This window comes from Dromiciops gliroides, chromosome 2 (genome assembly GCF_019393635.1).
Source record: "Dromiciops gliroides isolate mDroGli1 chromosome 2, mDroGli1.pri, whole genome shotgun sequence".
Classification (NCBI taxonomy): Eukaryota; Metazoa; Chordata; class Mammalia; order Microbiotheria; family Microbiotheriidae; genus Dromiciops; species Dromiciops gliroides.
The window spans coordinates 383552495-383569248 of record NC_057862.1 but is presented as its reverse complement, the minus strand read 5'-3'; the positions used below and the strand labels follow the sequence as shown (position 1 = coordinate 383569248).

The 16754-nt window shown below is 38.5% G+C and overlaps 1 protein-coding gene across 1 annotated transcript in view; it reads left to right on the top strand.

The window, feature by feature from the left end:
- The window catches only part of C5 (complement C5), a 118059-nt gene that overhangs the window by 42388 nt on the left and 58917 nt on the right, over positions 1 to 16754 (top strand). Inside the window, 7 exon segments of the mRNA XM_043980716.1 lie at positions 979 to 1069; positions 2519 to 2592; positions 4085 to 4224; positions 6038 to 6265; positions 7622 to 7682; positions 14581 to 14670; positions 15822 to 16034. Coding sequence (XP_043836651.1) covers positions 979 to 1069; positions 2519 to 2592; positions 4085 to 4224; positions 6038 to 6265; positions 7622 to 7682; positions 14581 to 14670; positions 15822 to 16034 — 897 coding nt within the window.

Here is a 16754-nt window from a genome sequence, read left to right as displayed (position 1 = left end):
TGTGATTGAAATTAAGAGAAAAATAGATTCTGGTAATGGAAATAGTGATTTGATCATATTAACTAGCTGACTCAATTAAGGCAAGCCTATAGAAATAACCTTAAGAGTTCTGGTCCAATTGACAACTCTCATTAAATGTTCTTAGAGTTCTCAAATACTTTTCCGTAATTGTCCTTGGAGATTACAAGCTTTAAAAGTCTCACATGAATAACTTCACTCGATTTGAGGCTTCAGGACAAAATGAAAAGAGTAAACTGACCTGGGAATTAGAACCTATATTCTAATTCTGGCCTTGAGTTAAACAGGTGTCCCAAAAGTCTTAGTGCAGTTTTAAGCTTTAACAGATGGAGGTGAAGAGGGAGAGTACACAAAGACATGAAGGCAGGAGACAGAAATAGGTGAGTTTGATGAGAAAGTAGAATGTGTTAAGAAGTCAGTGCATAAGGAACAAATGGAATGTTGGAGAGACAAGTGGTAGTTGAAGGGGCAAGTTTCTGGCATAGATAAGAAGGGATGGGATTAGGAATACAGGAGATTGGTTAGTCTTGTCATGGAAAGGGGCTACCTCTTCCACTAAGACTGGAATAAAGGAAGAGGAATGGGAGATGATGTTGAGGGGTTCTGAGATATAGAATGGGAGAGACAAGGGTATTTATACTGGGCAGCCTCCATTTTGGGGATAAAATATAAAGGAAGGTACTTGGCAAAAGAGATGGGTATTTTGATAACAACTTGAGGTAGATAGTGCTAGAATCATTCCAGGTATATGTTCATGCTTTTATTCCAATTTTAAAATTCCAGATACCACTGGAAAAGATATTTGATTTATAGAATATATCTTTTTAAAATTTAAGTCATATCCTATTTTGATACTAAGTAAATGACTCACATTCCAAAAAAGACTAATCATTAAGGCTAAAAAGTTATCTCTGTGTATATTAACCTCTTTTTACATATTTTGAATATACACTTTTTTAGATATTAAGGCTCTGATGGAGATTGGCAAACCAGAAATTCGAAGTTATTTTCCTGAAAGTTGGTTATGGGAAGTGTACAATGTTCATTTAAGGTATCGTAATATTTTGATTTTACTCTTGGAAATATTAAAAGAATGCTGAGTATAATGGCCAAAAAATTGGAAAGGCATTGCTTTAAAGAATGTATTGGGCGGGGAGGGGGGGGGAGGCAGTTAGATGGTGCAGTGGATAAAGCACAGGACCTGGATTCAGGAGGACTTGAGTTCAAATCTGACCTCAGACACTTGACACTTACTAGCTGTGTGACCCTGGGCAAGTCACTTAACCCTCATTGCCCACCCAAAAAAAAAATGGTTTTCAAAGAATGTATCAGCAGTTCTTTTGAGAATAAAAAGTGACATTCCCATTCTACTGTGCTTTCTTAAAAGTCTACATTCTTGGACAGCTTGGTGGTGTAGTGGCATTGGAGTCAGGAGTTCCCAAGTTCGAATATGACCCCAGACACTTACTAGCTATGTGATCCTGGAAAAGTCATTTAACCCCGATTATCTCCCCCTACCCCCAAAATGTACATATTCCCATCAGCCAAGTAGTTTGAGCCCAAAATAGCATTATAAAGCATCTGGGCCCACTGTAGCACTTTTGGTGTCTGTTGGGGCAGAGGGTCACCTCCTAAATGTAACCCAAAGCAGATTAAAATATAATTGGGAGGGGCAGCTAGGTGGCGCAGTGGATAAAGCACTGGCCCTGGATTCAGGAGTACCTGAGTTCAAATCCGGCCTCAGACACTCAACACTTACTAACTGTATGACCCTGGGCAAGTCACTTAACCCCAATTGCCTCACCAAAAAATATATATATATATATATATATATATATATATATATATATATAATTGGGAAGGGGGCAGCTAGGTAGTGCAGTGGATAAAGCACCGGCCCTGGATTTAGGAGGACCTGAGTTCAAATCCAGCCTCAGACACTTGACACTTACTAGCTGTGTGATCCTGGGCAAGTCACTTGACCTTCATTGCCCTGCAAAAAAACAATAACAACCAAAAAACCAAAACCAACCAAACAAAAAAACCCACATTAATTTGATTGTTGAAAATCTCAAGCCATCCTTCTGAATAGGAACACATAAACAACACTAGAACTGAAGGTAGAGAAAATCTAAGAGAGTAAGTCAAATATGTTCTGAAACTAGAACATTGACTTAGAAGGGTTTTTTTCTTTTTAAAATAAATCCTTGGTGGTGCAGTGGATAGAGCACTGGCCCTGGAGTCAGGAGGACCTGAATTCAAATCCAGCTTCAGACACTTGACACTTACTAGCTGTGGGACCCTGGGCAAGTCACTTGACCCCAATTGCCTCACCAAAAAACAAAAAAATCCTTGACATTAACTTGCCTGCTTATAATTTGTTCTTATCCTAATAGTGGAAGGCAGAAAAATTCTAACTACTTGACAACTTTGGCAAGTTTTCTTACAGATAGTTAAGTTCCTATTCTATAGGAATGTAATGAAATATTTTAACCTTTAGGTACAAGTTTCCATTGACCCTACCTGATTCTCTAACTACTTGGGAGATTCAAGCAATTGGCATTTCAGACAAAGGTAAGCAGCTTTATCTGATTTACTTTAAAACTGAGGTGTGGGGCAGCTGGGTGGTGCAGTGGATAAGGCACCGGCCCTGGATTCAGGAGGACCTGAGTTCAAATCTGACCTCAGACACTTGACACTTACTAGCTGTGGGATCCTGGGCAAGTCACTTAATCCCCATTGCCCCGAAAAAAACCCCCAAAAAAACTGAGGCATGTATTTTTCTGATCTCATAAAATGTCAGTTTCCTCTTGGATAGCTGACTACAAACACATAACAGTTATTTTTAAAGTAATTTTTATTATAAACACAATCAACATCAATAAAAACATTCAAATAAACCAATGAATATAATCACACCTTCAATTATAAAATCCAAATTATTTATGGTTTGGAAAAAGAAAAAACATATATGTATAGAATATGTGCATATTTTAAAAATGACTTTAACAAAATAGTAATATCCCATTTGCTTCTATGTTTCCTTTCTATTTCTTTCTGGTCTATGTCCTTATCAGATTCTGCTGTATGTGTGTTTTTTAAAATAGTTATAGTCAGGGGGTCAGATGTTCTGATTCAACTTTCTTCATTCTTCATATATTTTATAGATATAAAACTTTGCATAAATTTTGTATAAACTATCCTACAAGATAAACTTTGATATCTTATTAGATAACTTTGCATAAACTATCTTACTAGAACTTCACAACAACCAGACAGGGATCATTATTCCTATTTTATGGAAAAGGAAATTTAAATAAAGGTAAAATGACTCTCTCAAGGTCATACAGTTATTAAGTGTTAGAGCTGTTAGCACCCTCTTTCCCACTTGATACTTTAAAGAAAACCTCCCTGTGAGTTGGAAATCTTTCTTGTATTTGAACGTTATATAGTTCTTTTTCCATGACACTGGTGATGACCATTACAGCCCAATTCAAGCAAAGTATTCTGGAAATTCTTAAAATTCTAAAAATCTTAGGGATGTGGGAACAATGGAGGGAGAAACACAGCATGCCCTCCCTCAAATGTTGAAGACAGCTACATACTACAGTAGAGAGTTCATTTTATAGTGAGAAAGACCTTAGTTCAAATTCTGCCTCGAGCACTTATGTTTCCATTGGGCTGGAACCAATGACTATGTTTTACATAATTTTAACTTCAAACAGTGCAACTTTGAATACATGTGACCACTTCAGGGGAGTTGTTCACATTAATCAATACCTGTCTGTAGTTAATTGAACCTGAGAAAGATGCTTAATCTCTTTAAGCCTCAGTTTCCTAATCATAAAATAGGGATAATATTACTTACCTCACATGGTTGTTGGGAGGGTCAAATGAGATAACACAGGTAAAGTGCTTTGTGAACCTTAAAGTCCTATAAAAATACTTGATATTTATTAATATTATTATTATTAATAAAGTGAACTGTCTTTAAAATGTTTTAGAATTGCTAATATGATCTGAGTTTCCTAATAAGGCTTCTGCGTGTTTCTATTTGGTTTCTTAGGTATATGTGTTGCTGACCCACTCCACATAAAAGTCTTGAAAGACATCTTCTTGGAGATGCATATTCCCTACTCTGTGGTGAGAGGGGAACAGATTCAAATGAAGGGAACAGTTTACAACTACAAAAGTTCTGAAATGAGGGTGAGTAGAAATTGTAACCATAGATGAAAAGGACACATAAGAAGCAATCTTTCAGGCTTCTAAAGGTTTAGACAATGACATCAGCATCACAGGTCTGCCCCTTCTCGATCCGAAGAATATTATCTTTGGGGCCTTTGGAAAAGAGCCATGGTTTAGGGGGCCAGTGTAGAGTGTATCCTGGATGCTTTTTCTTTTCTTTTTTTCTTTTTTTTAGTGAGGCAATTGGGGTTAAGTGACTTGCCCAGGGTCACACAGCTAGTAAGTGTTAAGTGTCTGAGGCTGGATTTGAACTCAGGTCCTCCTGAATCCAGGGCTGGTGCTCTATCCACTGTGCCACCTAGCTGCCCCCTGGATGCTTTTTCAAAAGAAAAGAACTTTAGATGGCATTCATCCTTAAACCTAGCCCTGTCTCCTATCATGTTCTCCAAATCCCTTCTGAAGTAGCATCTCTCTGACACAAGTATCCCTAACTGGTTTCAACTCCAATGTTCCTTCAAGTATATTCAAAGTATTATAGAAGAGAAAGCACAGTAGAGCAGAGAAAGCACTTGGCCTGGAATCAGGTAGACCGAGTTTGAGTCCTAGTTTTGCCACTTACTACTACCCATATACTCTCAGGCAATGCATTTAATCCTCGGGTTGTTGTTTTTTTTCTCTCTGCTTTTTTTAAAAAAAGAGATGAATGGGTTGGATTATATGACCTCTAGATTGCTGAGCTTCAATTCAGTATGTAAAATGGTGACTCACCCCCTACATGGTTATTTGTGAGAGTCAAATGAGAGAAGAAATTAAATAGCACATTATTAACTTGACGCTACAAATGGACAGGGTTATTATTCTATGGTTTTGATTCTTGTGTTCTATTCCCTAGTCTGAGCTCTAGTTATGAGTAACTAGCTCAATGACCTTGTGTAAATCAGTATGCCCCTCTGAACCTCTGCTTATCCTTCCATAGAATTTCAGAGATGGAAGGGACTTCAGTGGTCATCTAGGCCACCCCACATACAAGAAAAGGGAAGTGGCTTGTTAAAGATCACATAAAGAGTAAGTGTCAGAACCTGGCCTCAAACTCAAGTCTTTTCATTTTAAGTCCAGTGTCCTTTGCTCAATACCACACAGTATATTCTATGTAGCAGGTGCTCAATGAATGTTTGTGGAAATTAGACTGAGTTGAATTGAATGATTTTAATGCAGATTTTTAAAGTTAAAATTTTCTTTTTGAAACTTAACACCTCCCTGAATGATCATTTCTACTTATAAAGTAGAACACGAAAGAGAATTTCACACAAAACCATGAACCTCTATCCCATACCACTTGCTTTTTAAATATCTACACAATAAATTCAATCCGTTACTTTCAAAATTGCTGCTTGCCTCTGCTTCCTTCTGAACTTCCCTCTCATCTCCTCTGTGCACTTTCTCAACTGTTTCAATGATCCTCTTCATTTTTCTTTTCTTCTTTTATAGGCATCACCATTGCCACTATCTTTCCCCTCTCACCTCGAATCAATCACTTCTGTCAGGAGATGAGTAGCAAGCTTCATTCCAGGTTCCCATGATATTAATGTCATTATATAAATTATTTTCCCATTTCTGTGCCCTTCCCTCTTCACCAGGATTTTATCTTTCATAATTTCTCATGGTACAATAATATTTTATTACTGAATGATTTTAATAATATAGTAGTACTATGAAATTATTTAGACCATGGCCTGATCATGTAACTATGGTAAGCAGCAGCAGGAATTCTGGCTGTCGATATAAAACATTCTGACTAGTGGATTAATACAATTTCTAATATTTGATATTTCAGTTCTGTGTTCAAATGTCTGTGGGTGAAGGAATCTGTCTGGATGGAAGTTCCTCATCACATCAGCAGGGGATAAAGCAAACTCAGTGTGTTCTGAAGAATATAGAGGGTTCTTCTATCCAGTCAGTTATGTTTAATATTCTACCATTAGAATTGGGTCTTCATAGTATTAACTTCACACTCAATTGTCTACATGGAAAAGAAATCTTGGTGAAAACCTTACGTGTGGTGGTAAGAAAAATGGTTGTATTTTTAAGACATGTTTGACTTTCATATAGTTATGTTCTTTGATAATTTATAGCATGATTCCTAATGTACATATGTTACATAGTATGGCTATTATCCTATTAATGTTTTCAAAATGATTTTGTATCTGTGATATAGTTTTAGTCCCATCAAATCTCTTTGAAGTAGTCAGGGCAGGCATTGCTATTTCCATTTGACAAATGAGGAAAGTGAGGCTCAGCAAGGTCAGATACCTTACTTAAAAGCATACAGTGATTCCCACCTAGTGGGAGAAATAACACTTGAGGTTCTCCAAGTTTTCTTCCATTCTGCTTGAACTTTCAAATATAAGGTAGTTGTGATGTTTCTAAGTCCCTGATGCAAACAGTAGCCCCTAAAGTTATAACCTTTTTAGTGAATCTGTTTGAGATTCTGATAGAGGAGAAAGAAGACAGGGTTTAGAGATTGTAGACCTGGGATTAATTCCTGTCCCTGCTACTAATGATGTGTGTGTCAGTTAATTGCTCAGACTGTTTTCTTATCTGTGAAACAAAAGGGTTGGAACCCAGCACCCAATTAGGACAACCCGCACACCTGAAATTGTATTAGCTTCATTTTATAGATGGAGAAGCTGTTTTTTTAAAAATTTCCCCCCCAGAATTTAACAAATACTTTCCCTCCACAAAGAGCACTTCCTTACATAAAGGAGAACACAAGAAAGAAGATTGTATGTGAAACAATGAATCTCTACTTTATGCCATTTGTTTTTTAAAAATATATATAATAAATTCAGCATTGTAATTTATTTTAGGAAGCACAGAGAAGCAGGATGGATTTCTGAGATCTCTCCCATCTCTAAATTCTTTTATCCCATAGAGGGAGATACCTTTTCTCAGTTTGCACAATGAGAAGGAAGATGTCCACTCACCTGAACTTGACCCTCTAGGCCTATTGTCTGTTTACTATAGCCACACACAAATTCAGCCATCACTATGCTCCAGACATCACTGGGCATAGGGACAAGATCAGATGTAAAGGCCCTGGAAACCATATCATAACATGAATAGTTATAGAAACCCATTTGACCAGTGCACAGCTCAGGTGGGAAGCCTTTCTTTATACCACATTTGCATTCCTGCAATTTGTATCTCATTGATCCAAGTTCTACTCTGAAACCTCTTAGTACAAGCCTACAGTTCCTTTCTCCTTCCCATAGCCCCTCAGGTATCTGAAGACATAGATCATATTTCCTATAAGTATTTTATTCTCTAAGCTAAACATCCATTGATTTTTTAAAATAATGCAGATTAAAACATCCTATTTATTTATTCTTAAATATGTTTTTATCCTGCTATATTTCAGCCAGAAGGTATCAAAAGGGAAACTCATGCTGGTTTCACACTGGATCCCCAAGGTGTATATGGTATGCAGAACATTTTGTACTTCATCTGGTATCACCACATAGAAATACAATGTCCACAATTAATATTATCGTAATGAATGACAACATTATTAAATGATCATTAATATTATTGATAATTCACAATAGTTCACATTGCTATAAAGCAGTAGCTTTGACAAAGTGCTTTCTTCACAACAACTAAATACTTTTTCAAATACCTACTTATGTGGAGCATTATATTAAGTTCGGCAATAAGACAAAGACATAGTTCTTGCTCTCATGGAATTTATAGTCAAATAAAAGGATAAAATGCCAATGTAATGATAATACACAGTGTTCCATTGTAGCCACCACTTTAGGCAGTTACAAAACAAAATACCATGTGAGGTCTGCAGGAGAAAGTTATTATTGATTGCTTATTGATTATTATAATATTATTATCATTATTATTACTGATCAGGGAAGACTTCATGAAGACAGTAGGCTTTCAGATGAGCTTCAAAAAGGCTAGTAAAGATAGAAAGGGCATCTAGGTGGCACAATGGATAGAGTGCAGGGCCTGAAGTCAGGAAGACCTGAATTCAAATCTGAACCTAGACACTTACTAGTTGTGTGACCCCTGGGCAAGTCACTTAAACCTATTTGCCTCAGTTTCCTCATCTATCAAATGAGCTGGAGAAGGAAAAGGCAAACCCCTCCTGTATGTTTGTCAAGAAAACATGAAAACTCATACAACTGTAAAACGACTGAACAAAGGATACAACAGGTAAAGAGAGGGAAGAAGAGCATTCCAGGGAAAGGTATGGAGGCAGAAGAGCTCAGTGAAAGTTCAGAGAGTCACAAGAGTGCACAGAAAGATGGAAACAAGCACTTATTAAGTGTCTCATGTGTGCCAAGCACTTTATGAGAGAGCTACTATTAGCCCCATTTTGCAGCTGAGGAGGCTAAATGTTTTTCCCCGACTCATCTAGGAAGTGCCTAAAGTTAGATTTAAAGTCCAAAAGGATAACTGCATAGCTCAGGGTTCTATTCGCTGTACGACCCAGCTGACTCTAGAAGAATACAAGAGTGGAGAGTGAGGAAATAGAGCTATGGAGAGTAAAGAGTAGTCACTTTTTCCTTTCTTTGTATCCTTAGCGTTTGGCATATGCCTGGCACATTTTTGTTGTTGCGTTCATTTAATCGTGTTCAACTCTTCAGGACTCCATGAGCTTGGCAAAGATATAGGAGTGGGTTGCCATTTCCTTCTTCATCGTGTCCCCACTTTAAAGATTAGGAATTGAGGCAAATAGGGATTAAGTGACTTGTCCAAGATCACACAGCTACTATGGGTCTGAGCCCAGGTTTGAACTCAGATCTTCCTGACTCCAGGCCCAGTGTTCTATCCACTGTGCCACCCAGCTGCCCCATGCCAAGCACACAGTAAGTGTTTAGATGAGGTTCATAGAGATTAAATGACTTGCCGATTTTAGATAGCTAGTGATTGATAGAGCCAAAACTAAAGCGTCCTGGTCTTCTAATTCTAAATCTAGTACTTAAAAAGGAAGAAACAACATTATATTGTTGGTATTTTAAATGAATTGAGTGAATTCACCTAAAGAAAACTTCTAATCATTATTAAATTGTATGAATTCATTTTGCCTCGGAAAACAACTCTGTTGTATAAATGCAATAATTTTCTTCCTCTCACAGTAAGGTAGCAATGGGATAAATGTTAACTAGGAAATCAAGAGTACTATTCTAAGACTCTGGCAAAGCCAAGAAATTATATCCACATGCACTTCAGGGGAGCAAGACATGACATAGTGAATATGGATGTTTTAGGCCTGGGAACAAAGCAGAAACAAAACCCATTTTCTGCCCCATGTCCAAATGCTAAATGATCTCTGATTACACTGAAAGAAATCTCTTCCAAATTCTCTTTTCTGGAGTAGTACTTGGATTTAGCTCTGATAAATTCTATTTTTCAGTCTCATGGAATGTCCCAAAGAACCAATTTATCATTTGCTTCCCCTCCCTTTTTAGCACTCTGTCTTCCATACTGATATTATAGTTTGAAACTTCCTTAAACTCCTCCATCTTCATTCTCCTGTGTGTGAATGAACATCTGGACTTCCACACTAGGAATGATTTTTCATTTCTGAGTAAATCTCACCAGGGATGTTAGGGTTATAAAAATAATCCATGCCTATTTCCCTATTTTCAGCTTTCCCAGATGGAGATTTCTTTTCTTTCTATATTTAGAGGCAATTTTAACGTTAAGGCTGTCATATTGACACTGTCTTTCCAGAAATTTTAATTCTCATTTTTACATAGAGGACTACTGCTGTGTCTACATATCCAGCTCTAATCTTTCTCCCCACCTCCAATCCACATCAATTAACTGCCTTTTGAAGGTAGCTGTCCCTTTGGCATCTCTTTTTCTTTTTCAGTGAGGCAATTGGGGTTAAGTGACTTGGCCAGGGTCACACAGCTAGTCAGTGTTAAGTGTCTGAGGTCGGATTTGAACTCAGGTACTCCTGACTCCAGGGCCGGTGCTCTATCCACTGCACCACCTAGCTGCCCCCTTTGGCATCTCAAATACAACATGTCCATAACAGAATTCATGATCTTTTCCCCAAACCTGCTCTTCTTTCAAACTTCCCTATTTTGTTTTTGTTTTTTTTAGTGAGGCAATTGGGGTTAAGTGACTTGCCCAGGGTCATACAGATAGTAAGTGTTAAGTGTCTGAGGCCGGATTTGAACTCAGGTACTCCTGACTCCAGGGCCGGTGCTCTATCCACTGCGCCATCTAGCTGCCCCCAAACTTCCCTATTTTTGTAGTGGACACTAACATCCTTTTAGTCACTCAACTTTGTAATTGCCAAGTTATTTCTAAATCTTGCCTTTTTCTTTACCCCCAATTCCAAACAGTTGTCAAGTCCCATTAATTCCTTTTCCACAGTATCTCTCCCACCCATCCTATCTCATCAGTCACATAAACATTACCCAAGTTCAGGCCCTCATCACCTCTTTCCTGAATAAATGCTATCTTTCTAACTGGTTTCCTTGGCTCTCACCTCTCTAATACATCTTTCCAACAACTTGCTAAGGCACAATCTGATTATGAAGTCATTGCTCTGCTATTGACTTTGGTATAAAATGCAAATGACTCAACATGGAATTTAAAGGTCTTTTCATCTATTTCACATTACTCTTCCTTTACAAATTATTTGTATTAAATGAAACTGAGCTACCAATTGTTCCCTGAACTGGATTTTCTAAATCATTCGTTCAGTAAGCATTTATTAAGCACCTAGTATGTGCAAGGCCCTTTGCTAGGTACTTAGGCATCTAGGTGGTGCGGTGGATAGAGCACTGGCCCTGAAGTTAGGAAGACCTGAGTTCAAATGTGACCCCAGACACTTACTAGCTGTGTGATCTTGGGTAAGTCACTTAACTCCAATTGCCTTAAACATCCAGGGCCATCTCCAATTGTCTTGATATATATATACACACACACACACACACACATATATATATATATATTGCCACTGGATGCAGGTGGCTCTGGAGGAGAGTTTAAGGTTGGTGACTTTGCACAACCCTCTCTCACTTAAATCCAATTCACTGCAAGTCATGGCATCACCTCCTGATGTCATGGTCCTCTTCCAGAACAAACGACAAACAACAAAAATAAGCTAGGTTCTAGGAATACACAGTTAAAAATGAAACAGTCTGAATTCTCAATGAGCTTACATTCTACTGGGAGAAAATAATGTGTACAGAGATTAAGTCCTTGCAAAGTATATACAAAGCAAATGCAAGAAATACATAGCAATTTCAGTGGAGAAGGGACCAATCATTGTGGGGGATCAGGAAGGGCCTCCTCTAGGAAGTAGCACTTGAGCTGAACTTTGAAAGAATCTAGACTTTAAGAGGTAGAGGTAAATTGGAACTGCTTCACAGGCATGGAGGGCAGCCTTGTGAAGTCATGAAGGCAGGAAATGGAATGAGGGACAAATGCAGGAATATGCAGAAATAGCTTCTCCAAGATTGCAAGAGCTAATTGTTAAATTGTCAACTTCGAACATCAGCAAATGCTACAAATCAGAACTCAGTTTATTGTTTAGTTGATTATCTAGAATTAAGAAAGCAATGGAGAAAATTTTAATAATGCAAATTAAACTTAAAAGTTTGTTGTGCATACTTTTTTTGGTGGTGGTAGGGGAGCCGGTTGTTAAGTATTTACTAGCATACCCTTGCATAAAGAAGAGCAAATTAGCAAGTTTGGCTGGACCATAGATTATATGAAAGAAGACATAATCAGTTTGGAAAGATAGGTTGGAACCAGATTGTAAAGGACTCTAAACACCAAACTGAGAAGTTTGTATTGACATCTGGGAGACACAAAAGTTTCTTACACAGGAAAATGACACAGTTAGACCTATGCTTTATGTGGGGCCCAGTTAGGGTCTTTTTCTTTGGGGGAGGCTCTTTCATCCACTTTGTTCTCTACGATAGGTAGGGCGGGGTCCTATTACCAAACAGTAGTCCAGGGAATAGTTCATATGAGGATAGGGAGCCAAGCCATTTCCCAAGAATCTGGGGAAGTTAAGCATAAGGAGATTTGGAAACTGAAAGACTGAATTAGAAGGACAAATATAGATGCTGCACCATTTACAGGACTATTTCCTATCCACCTCTCACCGTGGCAGGAGTGGTCTGAAAGGGAAAGGAATGATCTGAATTCCACGGAGAGTATTCAAAGGGATTAGGAAGTAGAGACAGAGGGCTATTATCTTCCCTGGGGATGCACTGTGGGAATGGTTTGAAAAAGAGTAAAAGCCAGTGAGTATAGGAGGATAGAAGTTCTCAGGGCTACCGGGTTTCCTGGGACCTCCTTCCTCTATGTGCTCAGAGGTATGTACTTGGGAGACCATGTATGGGAATAAGATTTGTGGTCTAGGTGGTTGTGGTAGCCCACACTTATAATTCCAGCTACCTGGGAAGCTGAGGCTGACATATCTCTTGGGCTGGGGAGGTTTAGAGCTGAAATGGACTATGCCAATTAGGTCTCTGCACTGTTTATCATTAATATGGAAAACTAATTAATATGGCAAAATTCAAAGGACCACCAGGTTGTTTAAAAAAAGGGCAAACTTGCCCAGGCCAGAAATGGAGCAGGTCAGCGTTCAAATGTTGATCAGTAGTAGGATTGGGCCATGAGTAGCACTTACCTGTCCAGACTGAGTCAAATCAAGAGAATCCATCATTAAAAAAATACTTGAGGGGCAGCTAGGTGGCACAGTGGATAGAGCACCGGCCCTGGAGTCAGGAGTACCTGAGTTCAAGTCCGGCCTCAGACACTTAACACTTACTAGCTGTGTGACCCTGGGCAAGTCACTTAACCCCAATTGTCTCACTAAAAAAAAAAAATTAAAAAAAAAATACTTGAGATTTAGTTGTGAGAATCCTGTTGCCTTAACCCTATGCCCTACTCTCCACCACATGCATACACATAAACATACACACAGACACAACATAAACCATTACAACATGAACATTGCTAAAAGACATTCAGATCTGATTTCATCTAGTACAAATTATTTGAACCATGAGCAAATCTGAGCTTACCTTCAGGCCTCTGTTTTAGAAATAAAATATCTGGTACAGGGCACTGGACTAACTAACTTCAAGCTCTGAAGATGAGTATGAAGGGCCTTGAAATTCACCAAGAAAGGAAACAAATTCCAAGAAAGTAAATCCAAGAGCTGTTTAGGACTGATGGCCTACTAAGCTAGAGCAAAGGGCCAAGGATTCAACAGAGTCAATATGAGTAATATCAACCACTGACAATTGTGTGACTGTTAAGATGTGGACTTCTATCAAACATCACTTATAAAGTTGGAGTTTGAAGTGACCTCACAAGTTATTTAGTCCCACCCTTACTTTAAAAATAATATCCTTTGCATCATTTCTAAGAAGGGGTCATCCAGACTTTACTTGAAGACCTTTAGGGAAGAATAACCAAGGAATTCCTGAGGGATCCCATTTCACTTTTGCATGGCTGTCATGGACTGGAAATCTTCCCTTCTATCAGACCTCTTTTTGCTTTCTGGTCATTTCTACCTGTTGCTACTAGTTCTGCTCTCCAGGGCCACATAGAACAAGTCTAATCATCCTTTCAGCTGATAGCCTTTCAAATAATTGAACAAAGTGATCTTTTTTCCTCTTCTCCTCTCCAAGAGAAACACCCTGAGTACCATCACTTGATCCATATTGGGCAAGAGTCCACGGTTCTTCACTATGTTGGTTTCTCTTCCCTGGACTTTTTCTAGCTTATCAATTTTCTTCCTAAAATTCCACATAAAATTCCAAATGCTGTCTGACCAGAACAGAGAATAGCAGAACTATCATCTTCCTGGTCCTGGGACTCTGTTGCTCTCATAATGCCACCTAAGACTGTGTTATCTTGTCCCCTGCGGTGTTACTGTGACATGGCGCAAGGTAGTTTAAAGGCATCGAACCAAGAACTTTCTCAATACTCTGTGATCTGAGGTTTGTGGAATTGTGAGAAAAAAGTTTGGACAATGACTGTACTGGCCCAACAGATATCACTATGGGGGTGGGGGTGGGGGTGGGGTCCTAGGTTAGTGTTGACTCATATCAAACTTGTAGTCCACTTAAACCCACTTAAAGATCTTTTAGACATGAACTATTATCTAGCCATAATTCTCCTAATGCAATATCATCCACAAACAAAATTTTCTAATTCTAACCTTGATAATTATAGTTTTATTTTAGCTATATGAGTGGTAAAAGTGTAGTTTGTGTTTAATTATCTTTTGCAATGTAAGAGAAAGGAGCAGTTTGTTGGAAATTAGGTAGTGTTCTCCCTAAGAGTAATCTATAATCTCAATAAAACCTTCCATTTCAGGTTCCATTAGCAGACGAAAAGAGTTCCAGTACAGGGTACCATTAGATATAGTGCCGAAAACAAAAATAGAACGGACTGTGAGTGTAAAAGGTAAATTGCATGTTGCCAATGGGTATCCACTTTTATTCTCTGTCTCTCTTCTGTCTCTTTCTCAATAATGTCATTATATTTGTAAAGCCTTTTCCATATTCTCACATATATACTTTCATTTGAGCCTCCAACAGCCTGTAAGGTAGGCAAGTCAGGGATTGTTATGTGCTTTTATGGATGAGAAAACTGAGGCTTAAGAGGGTAAGGGAAGTAGCTTCCCAAGGTCACACAGCTCCTAAGTAATAGAATTACAGCTGGAACCCAGGTCTTCTGGCTTCTAGTCCTGTGTTCTTATCATTGTCCCATGTGACCTTCCATGCAGAAATTTTGTACTCACAGGCATTCTGCCTCTTCCCCTTCCAGCTTTGGAATACACATAAATGAACTCTCTGGTATTACAAGAGTCAGAAGATCTTCATCCATGTCCTTTTTTGTTTCTCTTTTCTCACTGGTTTTGTATCTTATTTAAGAGGAGAATCATTTTTGTCATAGACTTATCAGCCTTGGGCTTTGATACCTCTCTAAAACAGAACAGGAAAAGCATCAGATTGAGGTTTCAGGAACTGCTCCTACAGGACCAGGAGAGTGCCCAATATTGTTTACAGGCAATCCTCCCTTTGTCTACTCCATCTCCCTTATTATACCCTGTAGGCTATATCCCAGGAGAAGGCTATTCTCTTTAAGAAATTTCCAAATGAAACAGCTGTTAAAACACTCTACAGCTGGAGGACGAACTATTTCCTTGTGTAAAATTGAGGAAGGGAAGCCCTTCCTGGGTTTATGTAAACCTGTTGTCCAAAGCTCTGTATTCCCTGGCATTGTCACAAACTAGAAACGTTTCTCTCTCTCTCTCTCTCTCTCTCTCTCTCTCTCTCTCTCTCTCTCTCTCTCTCTCTCTCTCTCTCTCTCTCCATGATAGAGGTGTTTGGATGACCCCTTTATTTCCATGCCCCCGATTGGTGAATCTCAACATAACAAATCACCTTACATATGACAACGAAGTTGGGAAATGACCTTTTACTTATAGAAGGGAAGAAAAATAGGTGCTCTTTCCCTCATTTCAATTTGCATGCCACAGTTGGGCATAGGAGAAAGAAGCAGTGTCTAAATTTGTTTTGTCTCTGGGGTGGGGTGGGGATTTGGATTGACAGGAACTCTTATTGGTGAGGTGATTTCTACAGTCCTGACTCCTGAAGGCATCTCTACTTTAAGCCATCTCCCAAAGGGTAGTGCAGAAGCAGAGTTAATGAGCATCATTCCTGTATTCTATGTCTATCATTACCTGGAAGATGGAGACAATTGGAACATCATTGGTGCCAGCCATGTAACTGAAAAAGAGAATATGAAGAAGAAAATGAAAGAAGGTAGATATGGACTTCATGTCACTTATGTAAGGGCTGTCATAACTTCCAAATATAGTTATTTTTTTCACAAGGTTATGGGTGGGAAATGTAAACTAGCCAGTAATTTAGAATAGCTAAATCAAACTCCCTCCACCAAAGCCTTCATACAATACCTCAGCATAGGCTGGAGGTAACCCTAGATTCTCTAAGGCCTTTCTAGCAAGCTAGAAAGTCTTGAGTTGTGAGCTAGTATGTAGTAGTGAGTAGTGGCTTTTGTTCAAGGATCACCCTAGGTAAATTCAGAGAAGATTATCCCCTAGTTGGCTACCAGGTGATGGAGTTTTCAGCTACATCAGTTCTTACCATAAATAACTTAAAAATTGTAATCAGTGGAGGGAGTATCCACACAAATGAAATCTTGGTCCCATGATGAATCGAAGCATCTAATGAATTAATAATAAATAATAATGTATAGAAGTTATTAGATTATTTATGCAATAACAAAAGAAATAACAATAAATAGTAGTTAGGGCTTTCTGGTTACAGAATACTTTCATATCCGTTTTCTCATTTGATCCTCGCAATAGCAATAAGACGTAGATTATTATTATTATTATTATCCCTCTCATTGTGCAAGTGTAGCGAGTTGGCACAGTGAATTGAGCACTTGGCCTGGAGTTCAGGAGACCCGAGTTAAAATCTGACCTTAGATACTTACTGTGTGATCCTGGGCAAGTCACT